This window comes from Monopterus albus, unplaced genomic scaffold (assembly GCF_001952655.1).
Source record: "Monopterus albus unplaced genomic scaffold, M_albus_1.0 scaffold334.1, whole genome shotgun sequence".
NCBI lineage: Eukaryota > Metazoa > Chordata > Actinopteri > Synbranchiformes > Synbranchidae > Monopterus > Monopterus albus.
The window spans coordinates 464,546-474,532 of NW_018128214.1; the positions used below are offsets into that span (position 1 = coordinate 464,546).

Here is a 9,987-nt window from a genome sequence, read left to right on the forward strand (position 1 = left end):
CAGATATGTGGAACGACCGAACTGTTTACTGCCACATTAAAAAAACCAAATATTTCAGAACTAAAGCAGCAGGTCGAAACACATTTCACAGCTCGGAGAATGAAATGAAAGACTTTTTTCCTGAGGAAACATGAATCAGTGCTTTTTAAGAGCAGCAGATGATTTGTTGGTTTTGTTTGTCAGGTCTCCACAGAAACACCAGTGTGTTCCCAAAATAATCCACCTTTAACTGACCCTCACTCAGAAAGCCACTACAAAACAACAACTCACTGGCCAAATGTTTACTCTGCTCATAACAGTTCAAGTAGAAGAAGCTGAAACCTGTGCTCGATTCCTTTGGAACCACGTGTCCAACAAAGAGCTCGTTCTTTGTTACAGAGGGCACCAACACATTTACCACCAGTAACACGTAATAAACCTTACATGTTTATAAACTGGTTATACTGGACAAATCAGAAAAGCAAAGAGAAAACAGTTCATCATCAGCTCTCTGTGGACACGGTCACAGCACATGGCTGTCGTCAGGCGTGACTGACAGGTGCCCCCTCCCCAGCTGGTGACATCACAAAGCTGGAGAGGTCAATCAGAAGGTGGGGCTGAGGGCGTCGTAGAGCCGATGGACTGCGACCTCCACCATCTCCCGCAGAGACTCGTCCTCTGCACAGGCCACAGACTGGAAGAACAGATGGAGGTCAGAGATCAGACCCCGGGTAAGGGGCAATACGTCATTTACTCAACACAATGAGCTGCTGCGGTGTCCACAGTGAATTATCCTGGATACGCTCCTGGTAACAAGTACTCTGCACACAGGACTTGATGACAGAAACACCCTTTAACATCCAGCACAGAGGCTAACATGCTAACTGTTAGCATGTCCTAAAGAGGCCACCGTACTGATCAGGTTGTTGTACTCACTCTGGTCTCTGGGTCGATGAACGCAGCGACTCCGTCCACTGTCACACTCAGGTTTTTGTCGTCTCTGAAATTTACACAGCTGTCCCCGAACATGTCGCTGCAACAGAAAATAGCACATTGTTCAGTTGTTTCTACCACAGGCTGAAGACTCCACACCGCTAAGCTCTTATTTTGAAAATCACTGTCATTTCATTGCCTTCACATCTCATAGAAAACAAGGTGGCAGCCAAATTAAGTTTTTACAGCAGCGTCTTAAGAACCACGTGCAAAGATCATTTTTGAAATATCTGGGAATAATTTAATAAACAACCACATTATAAGTGTTGAAAAAAAGTAGTAACAGATCTTTAATATTCTGTAAAGATCTGAATCATTTTCCCGCTGTTTTAATTCGCTCTTGCCGGGGTGTGTTTGTTTTACAATGTGAGGAGTGCCAGGTGGGTGGGGTTTCAGGAAGCCTGAACAAATTTTTGTGTCAGCTGAACCTGTGCTGTGTGCGTAGTGACTCCACCCGACCGGCACTGCAGGCAGAGGAAAACAAACATCCCCCAGGTGTGTGTGTGTGTGTGTGTTACTGTACTCACTGCAGCATGAGCGTCAGCCTCTCAACAAACACCTCCATGTCGAAGGTTTCCCTCCTGCCTTCAAGAACTGAAACAGGCAAACAAACATGAATCATGACAGGTTAGTTTCTGTCGATCAGAGCCATGGAAGTAAAACCCCACAGCAGCTGTTTGTGTTGCGTTTACTGACACTTCTGGGCATTGGGGTTGGATTGGACCTCCAGGACCACCGTAGTGATGGCGTCAGCATACATGTCGTTGAGCGGGTTGGCGATCCACTGAGACAAGAACATAAATTCTGAGGTTCACTGTCACTGATGATTAAAACTACTAAAAACTCATTTTTATAAATTTGCATTTCGACATTAATTTGTTTTTATGTGCCCTGTTGCTCTAATTTCCTCAGTCATAATGTTTTTCTCTTTTCTAGGCCCTAAAAGTATCACCCTTATTGTCCTGGAGGATCTAAAGGCCTAACAGCTGTCTGTGTAGCTATAACTTTATATGGGGAATGATTAGCGTTCATGTGCTCACACAGTCTCCAACCAAACGCTGTCCAAATACTTGACATTTTAAGCCTGATAATTCTTTGCCAACAGGCTGTTTTTGTACCATAAACTCATGGAGAAGTTAGAACAAGTACCTCCAGCAGCACCATGCCGGCTTCGTGGACCAGAGTGATGCTTTTAAAGACCTTCACAGTGATTTTCTCTGCCCCCTCCACCTGCTCCACATCTCCTGAAAACACAAACAGCAGATTACACACACAAAAGCTACATCCCCGTCAAAGATGAAGGTTCACAGACATGATTTCAAAGTTCACGGCTGAACGGGAAGCTTCCATTTATCCTGAAGACACAGATTAAAGAGTGAGAGTGCAGGCGAGGTTTGTGCAGTCGACCCACCTGCGAGGCTTCGTAGCTGGCTGACCAGCAGAGAGATGGGCCCGGTATACGGGATGGCCTGGGTCTGTGTCACAGTGCTCATGCACAGGTCTGTGTAGTCTGGGCAAAGAGAGGATGACTAGTCAGTCCAGTATTTCCAGTATTTGACACAAATCGAATTCTGCTCTTTCAAATCTGCATGCGTGCCCTCTCAAATGTCGACTTAGAGACTGAGTAGAGCTCAAAACATGGTTTGTGTGACCTCAAACCTTTTGTCATCGTTATACTGTCACACAAAACCCTTCAGAAAACCGATGATAATGAGATCTGTAGACTAAACCCACACTGAGACGATTCAAAGTCTCTGAACTTAGTAAACAGACCTTACAACTTTGTCCCAACTTATGGCTGTGATGTTTACTCCTTTATTTTTACTTAGTCTATTTTTTTATCATTCCAACAAATGATTTTGTCTATAAAATGTCAGCTAATAGTGAAACATGACCATTATATATCAAAGGTGATGTGTGCAAAAGTCTAGAAATTACAACTAATCAGTTTCCTGTTACAGAAACCGACAAACACAGAATGTGGAACTCGAGAACATCCGACTCTGCTGCTTGAAAAATGACTTATTCTGAACTGTTACTGTCCAATTTCTCTAACTGCTTTGGCTCCGGTCAAGAATCTACATCCTGCTCAAACAAACTTGATGCGACAACATGAACACACACACACACGCACACACACACACACACACACACACACACACACACACACACACACGGTTACTGACTGGAGAGGTCCGAGGGCGTCAGGATGTGGTAGTTGAAGTTTCTTTTGACAAGGATCCCAGAGACCCTTTGACCCTGAATGCACTTCCTGTCAGCCAGACAGCCCATCACCTGCAGCAGAGCATGTTGAGAGTTAACAGCTGTACAGCTGTAGAACAACCAGCTGCTAGCACAGCTGGTCACAGAGAAACCATCTGTCACAGAGCCTCAGGATGCTGTGATGAACCTTTGCCAGCTTCTCTCCTCTAAAGTTGAGCGTGACGGCCTCTGTGTTTCGCGGGTTGTGGACTTCGATGTGAACCTCGTCATTGTCTTCATACTCGCGGATCAGAGCCGCCTTCAGACGGGCCATCTCATTCTGCTCGCCGTGGACCAGAATCTGCACACACCAAAACAAACACAATGCTGAGCTTCATGGAGCTTAGCGCTGATGTTCACATGTAGCAGGTACCATGTTAGCGTGCTGACGTGTCACTACCACGTGAGGAGGTTTGAGTGCCCGGATGAACTCGCTGGTCTGCTGGTAGTCTGTGTGAGCAGAGAAGGAGATGTAGTCCACGGACATCTTCAGGGGAAGCTTCTGACCTGACATGGTGGTGATCTCATCAGGCTCAGTCATGATGTGCTGAAACACACACACACGTGTAAATTGTCCCACTGTATGTCCGAGCACCACCCACAGTCCCTGAGAAGGTCCTTGGTGTGGCCCATTGGGGTGTGTCTAATTGTTTCTGGACAACAGTGGAGGTCAACGGCACAGACCGATAAGCTGAACCAGGATCTGGACTCACACATTAGGGGGAGGACACCACAGTCACTGTTATTCTGAGTCTCTGGACGGGGTCTGTGCAAAATAACACACGCACACAGAATCGCCGACCTTTAACCTTAACCCCTGGTTGCTCTGGGCTGGACTCACCTTGGCGAGCGTTCCCTCTACACAGTACCCTGCGATGATGACCCCGTTCCTCTTGTCGGTGCACCAGCTCTCAAACAGTTCTCTGGACAAACCACTCTGCATCATACCAGGAGACGCCATCACCACGCTGGGGCCGATGTCATCGAAGTGGTCCATGCTCTGACACACAGACACATGCAGGGACATGAAACAAGGCTGCAGGATAAACAACAACATGCCTGCGACTTTCCAGAGACGCCCGCTGACCTTGAGGTTGCTGATGTGTTTGAAGACGAAGGGGTTGTTGATGTTGATGGCCTTGCGGATCTTGTCATTCATGGCGTTGATGTAGGTCTGGTAGACGGCCATGCACTTCCGGGCCAGAGACGAGGCGTAGTAGATGGGGATGTCGTGGAGCTCCGGGTGGTTCTGCCAGTACTCGTCTGGTTCAAACACACACACACACACACACTACTGCATTCTGAATTTGTAAAATGAAAGGTCTAACTACACTGTTAATGCCGTAACTAAACTGAGGTTCGCCTTCTGTTTTTGTCAGTTACCAAACAGATTCAGGTGCATCACCACCTCCTCTGGACTCAAGAGCCAACTCTGATTTCCATGTAGAAAATAAAAATGAACTCTAATCAGATTTGTAATGGGACCAACAGAGGGGCATGTACGTGTAAAACATAGTGAACACACACATCTGAATTTTATCTGGCTATGACACTAGAAACGTGTCTCGCCGTCTCACCGAGGATGAGCAGTAGCTCCTGGGCTCGTCCCAGAGCGAACACGGGGATCAGACACCGACCCTCCCTGTTGACGATGTCGTGTACGGTGTTACAGAAACGAGCCTCCCTCTCCTCGCGTTTCTCATGGATGTGAGTCCCGTAGGTCGACTCCTGACACACACACACACACACAGAGGTGTTGAATTTAGATTGAAACACTTATCCGCCTGCTCAGTGTTTAAATAAGGTTTAAAATAACTGATTTTAGAGTTGACGACAGTGAATCCCTGCAGCTACACTCACAGTGATGAGGATGTCTGGTTTGACACTGGGGATCTCAGCTGCCATCAGATGTCTGTCCTCCTGACGGGAGAAATCTCCTGTGTAGAGCAGCTATAGACACACAAACACACACAGGATTAGCGCAGGTGACGCTGCAGGGACAGACGATGTGCAAAATATAAAACTGATCCAGGAATGAATCTGTTACCAAATGATATTTCAGAGTAAAAGTGTGAGTGATGAGTGATTTTGGACTCTCATGGGGATTAACCATGTGACTGTGTCCACCTGTATCAGTCAATGTGAGTCATGTGACTGGTTGGTGTTACCTTGACACCGGCGATCTCGATCATAAACATGGCGGCTCCGAGGACGTGTCCGGCATGATAACACCAGAACTTGATGCCGGCCACTTCCTTCACCTCGTGGAAGTTGATGGTCTCGATCTTTTCCATGCTGTCCTCCAGGTCAGTCTCTGTGTACAGCATGTCATCAGCGGAGATGTTGCTGCAAAGAGCAACGCAGATCAGCCACGTTAAAATGCTTACAGACAAAGCTTAGCTGCAGCTCTAAATTATTTTACATCATCATTCAAATTCAAGTCTGATGAACACAAACCACATCCGTCCACTGTAGTGTTCCCATGTTACTTAGTTACCGCTATCTGCTTCTATTTTGTTTCTAATGATCTGCTTTTTGTTATATACAGTACGTATTTAATTCGAATGTTTTCACAACTACAATGTTACACGGGGCTCATGCAGTTCTGCCTGACTGTGATGTAGTAACTGTATTTATAGAGCATCTTGAAAACACAGTTATAAACTGAAAAATAATTCAAATACCATCAGTTAAGAAAAAGAAACGAGATAAAAATGATTCTGTCGTTGCCCTACCTGACTTTGACGTAGTCGGACAGCAGCCAGCGGTAGATGGCCTTAGTGGCGTGAGTCATGAAGGTTCGTCCTTTAAAGCTGGTCTTCTGCAGGAACCAGGGCAAAGCTCCACAGTGGTCCAGGTGGAAGCTGAGGGAGGCCGACATGAGGAGGTAAGTATTTGTTCTTTGCATTTGTTTGTACCCACCCATGCTGGTTGTGGTCTTCAGAGATCTATTTTGTTGCTTTTTAGTTTATTTTTTTTAACTCAATAATTTAAAGACCTGAAAAATCAGGCTCTGCAGTTAAACAGCACAATAACCAAAAAGATAAAAATTGTAAAATAGAAACCTGACAGTGTGTCAATGGATCAGTTGTGTTGTCGGGTTTTTTGAACTCACTGGCTGATGAGCAGCAGGTCGATCTCAGCCGGATCGATCAGGTCAATGTAGGGCAGAGCGTCCATTCCCTCCAGACCAGGATGGATCCCACAGTCCAGCTAAAGCAGAACACACATCAACGCACGCTGGTGTGTCAGTACACTGAGGTGAGTCTGCACACAGAACTTAAAACCTACCACTAAAGTAAGAAACAAAACAAAGACAGTGTTACCATGATTTTTCGTCCCTTGAACTCCAGGATGATGCAGGATCGTCCCACTTCCTGTCCTGCTCCTCTACACAAACACACAGTGATAACATCACCTTCATGTCCAGCAAACATCCACATGTGCTAGATTTCAGTGTTAAAGCTCAAACTCTTCCCATTAACTAACTAAAATCAGCAAGAAGAAGGCTCCACATTGTATTTATATATGGTCTGTCAGCCCCGGAAGAAGAACGACAAACCAAACTGTTTTAAAATTACTTATCTGTAAAACTGTGCATTAGCCAGAGCAACGACATGGCAAATATGAGTTATAACATTTCACTATTCAAACACATTATTAGCTTTGAATTTAGATAATTACAATAACTTTACTTCAACTAATCATAAAGTGTAACGTTAAGCTGGTGGAAGCTACATAGTTTTAAACATTAAAAAACATTCTCAGTTTAGTTTGGTTACATTTGGTCGATGCCGAATTGAAGAGTTGACTCTAAGGATTTGTTAAAAGACTAAAAACACCAATCTTATCAATAATGTCTTATTCTTTGATGGCAGAACGTAACTTCTAAATGAGTACATGTCTGAATAGAGTTTAGCCGAAGGCTAACGTTAGCCGGTTAAAGTCAGACTCACAGCGGGCGGATGAGCAATTGGTCACTTTCCTCCGCAGGAACCGTTGTGTCAGATTTACGTTTAGCTGTCATGTTCACTTTGATATAACTGACGAATACTTCGAAAACACGAATTCATTAATTACTACTTCAGCTAATACGCGGGCAGCCACAAGTTTTGATATGCGTCACTTCCGGTCCCTCCTAAAATATCTCCGTATACTACCTGTAACTTGGTTCCGCCTTTCAGGCTTCATTCTTTCTTCTCTGTACCAAGATGAAATAAGTTGTGTCTGATATTCTTCTATCAGTACTTTAATGTTAAAAGACTGCACAAGGTATTTGGTGTTTTTTTTTGGAAATTACTGGTTCAAATAAAAGCAAAATTTTCCTAATGGGACTTTTTCACAAGTTTTTTTCTCTTAGCACATTATATTGTATCTCTTTACTAAAATTTATTTTATTAATGTGAGATGATGTGATGTGATGCAAGACCAAATGAAACTGATTCCCTGAGGAAAAATGCCGTTTCTTCAGCATATCGGAAAAGGAAAAAATAAAAAAATAAGGCAGAAGGAAATGAAAGTAAAGGGGAAAGCGATTAAATTAAAAAAAAAAACAGAGAAAGAATAGCAAGAACAACAGAAAGGTAAGAAAAGTCACCAGAAGTAAAGCCTGTATTATGGTGAGTGTAAAATGAGTTTGAATGCAAGGGGAAAATGCACATATAGTGTGTGTTCATTACAGTTCATTAAAAAACACATTAACAGTGTTGAGGGAGTAGTTTCATGTTTTTATTGATACTGTGTTACAAGAACATGAGAATACAGTAAAATCATATTTCATCCTCCAGTTAAAGCTCTCATATAAACAATCAGTGACAGTTTCCCTTCAGCTAACATGTTAAAGTAATATAAAATCATTTCTAATAAGTTTCTGTTTCCCGTAAAACAGAAAAACTGGAATCAGACGTTTGCTGAGAAAACATCCATAAACAGAAAGCAGATTAGATTTCTGAGCTGTAACATCACAGGTTTGATACCACTAGCACATTGTATCACTGTCTCTAACAATATCATGTCCTCTATGGCAACAAAAGTATGTGGACATGTTCCAATCAAACACCAGAGCATCAGAGGTCTAACACTGAGATGGTTGGCCATATGATGCAGACGTACATACATATTCTATACAGCAGGTTATTGCAGCTTTTAACTGAAGCTATGAAGTGAAATATCCAAATTTTAAGGCATTTCAGACACTCATAAGCTTCAGTCTGACAAATCTGGGCTCTTTGGAAACCTTGAGCTCTCCACTAGAATTTAAAGGTTTGTAAAGACAAAGCTACAGAGCAGGGTCACATAGGTGCTGCTCAGATGTCTTCAATGTACTTGATCTGAGAGGCAAAGTTAGATTGAAGCTGTCAGGTGGAACAACAAGGGGCTTCGTTGTTTTCAGTTCATTCACACTCTGCGGTCGATGCTCCAGTCCTGGGCCTGTTGTCTCCAGTCAGACTGAGCCATGCTGTTAGACAACAGGAGCTGAACAGTTATGAACATGTGACTCGTCTCCATTCACACCTGATGTTACTCTGTGATGAAGTGAACGAAAGTGACAGGAAACACTCCCCGTCTGGTCGGCTCTGCTTCGATGTGACCGACCTGAAACAGAGAGACGCTCACAAACTGAACACTTAGGAGATTTTACTCAAATGGCTTTGTCCTGTTTTGCATGTGAAGATATTTTAATACAATTTCCCTGTTTTCTTAAAGTTTGACAGTGGTTGTCTATTCTGGAAGGCTTTTATTGTGACACACTTACAGAAAGCATGCAGACTGTAAAACCCTAAAAACAGATGTGTGATTTTGTCTGCATGAAGCTGAGCTGACTGGATGCATTCAGATGTGCTACATCTTCATGTAACAGTAGTGGAAACACCTAAAACTGGCAGGTATATCAATGCGCTGTCTCACTCACCCACCACTCGCTGTCCTCCTCCCCCTCCACCACGATCACCTCCCCCTCGGTGAACGTCAGCTCATCGGGGTGATCAGCTAAACAGTTATAGATGGCCTTCACCCTCTGAGGCCTCTGCTTCTGCACACATAGTTATATTCATATATAGTGCACATGCAGTGAGACTCAAGTTAGGTTGGTTTAAGGACCAAAACCAAACCGTAAACGAATGAATGAATGAACGTGTAATGATGTGGACACAGCACTGTGCAGGGACTGCAGGGCCAAGCTGCTGCTGGACTGTGTTGGTGTCTGAGGTGAACTCCCAGTTTCACATCATTATAATAAGAACTGCTTCATGGCTTTTGTTTACGAATTGTTTAGTCATCACAAGCCAAATTCACTGTATGTGCTGAGCTTCAGTAACAAACAGCAGCAGTCTTTGTTGAACTGCTGTCTTCCTCAGTGTCAACCTTTGACCTGTGCTGCTGGACTTACAGAAACGGTGCTCCTGGGTTTGGGTAGTGGAGGACCCGGAGTCTGGGCCGATCTGACCTGACCTACAGGAGAAGAAAGGATTATCTGTGTGTGAACAGCAAAACACGACAAACTTGAGCAGTAACACCTTAGTAATAACAAATACTTTTTCAGTACCAAGTCCTATATAAGGGATTGCAGTTTCCAAAACAGTAAAAGCATTACAGTTACTAATCCAGCTAACACTGTGTTACTGTGGCTAGCTACTGCTGTGTGCAGCAGGCAGGTCACACTGGCTACTGGCCAGAAAGTTAAACAAACTGTGATGTCTGAGGGAGCTCCTGCTTTACTAGTGTTCACAGTATCAGCAGCCATCAAATGGACTT

General features: G+C 44.0%; 2 protein-coding genes across 3 annotated transcripts in view; both read right to left on the reverse strand.

Moving 5' to 3' along the window:
* Positions 1 to 289: 289 nt before the first annotated feature.
* Positions 290 to 7,400, reverse strand: cpsf3 (cleavage and polyadenylation specific factor 3). Its single transcript, XM_020624683.1, has 18 exons — positions 7,191 to 7,400; positions 6,561 to 6,624; positions 6,350 to 6,447; positions 5,970 to 6,098; positions 5,403 to 5,580; positions 5,095 to 5,184; positions 4,812 to 4,962; positions 4,322 to 4,497; positions 4,076 to 4,234; positions 3,635 to 3,781; positions 3,383 to 3,535; positions 3,159 to 3,267; positions 2,384 to 2,482; positions 2,122 to 2,216; positions 1,669 to 1,756; positions 1,500 to 1,566; positions 916 to 1,012; positions 290 to 673 (listed from the first exon to the last, which is right to left on the reverse strand). The coding sequence occupies exons 1-18, from the start codon at positions 7,259 to 7,261 to the stop codon at positions 584 to 586; spliced, it is 2,061 nt and encodes a 686-aa protein (XP_020480339.1). The 5' UTR covers positions 7,262 to 7,400; the 3' UTR covers positions 290 to 583.
* Positions 7,401 to 7,948: 548 nt separating this feature from the next.
* asap2b (ArfGAP with SH3 domain, ankyrin repeat and PH domain 2b) overlaps positions 7,949 to 9,987 on the reverse strand; it is a 23,975-nt gene continuing 21,936 nt past the window's right edge. The window contains exons 26-28 of one of the 2 annotated variants that reach the window (XM_020624666.1): positions 9,623 to 9,684; positions 9,146 to 9,262; positions 7,949 to 8,829 (exon numbers count right to left, since the gene is read on the reverse strand). In XM_020624666.1, the coding sequence (XP_020480322.1) occupies positions 8,755 to 8,829; positions 9,146 to 9,262; positions 9,623 to 9,684 (254 nt within the window). In that variant the 3' untranslated portion in view covers positions 7,949 to 8,754. Of the gene's footprint in view, positions 8,830 to 9,145; positions 9,266 to 9,622; positions 9,685 to 9,987 lie in introns of both variants that reach the window. The other variant, XM_020624665.1, reaches the window with a different exon arrangement.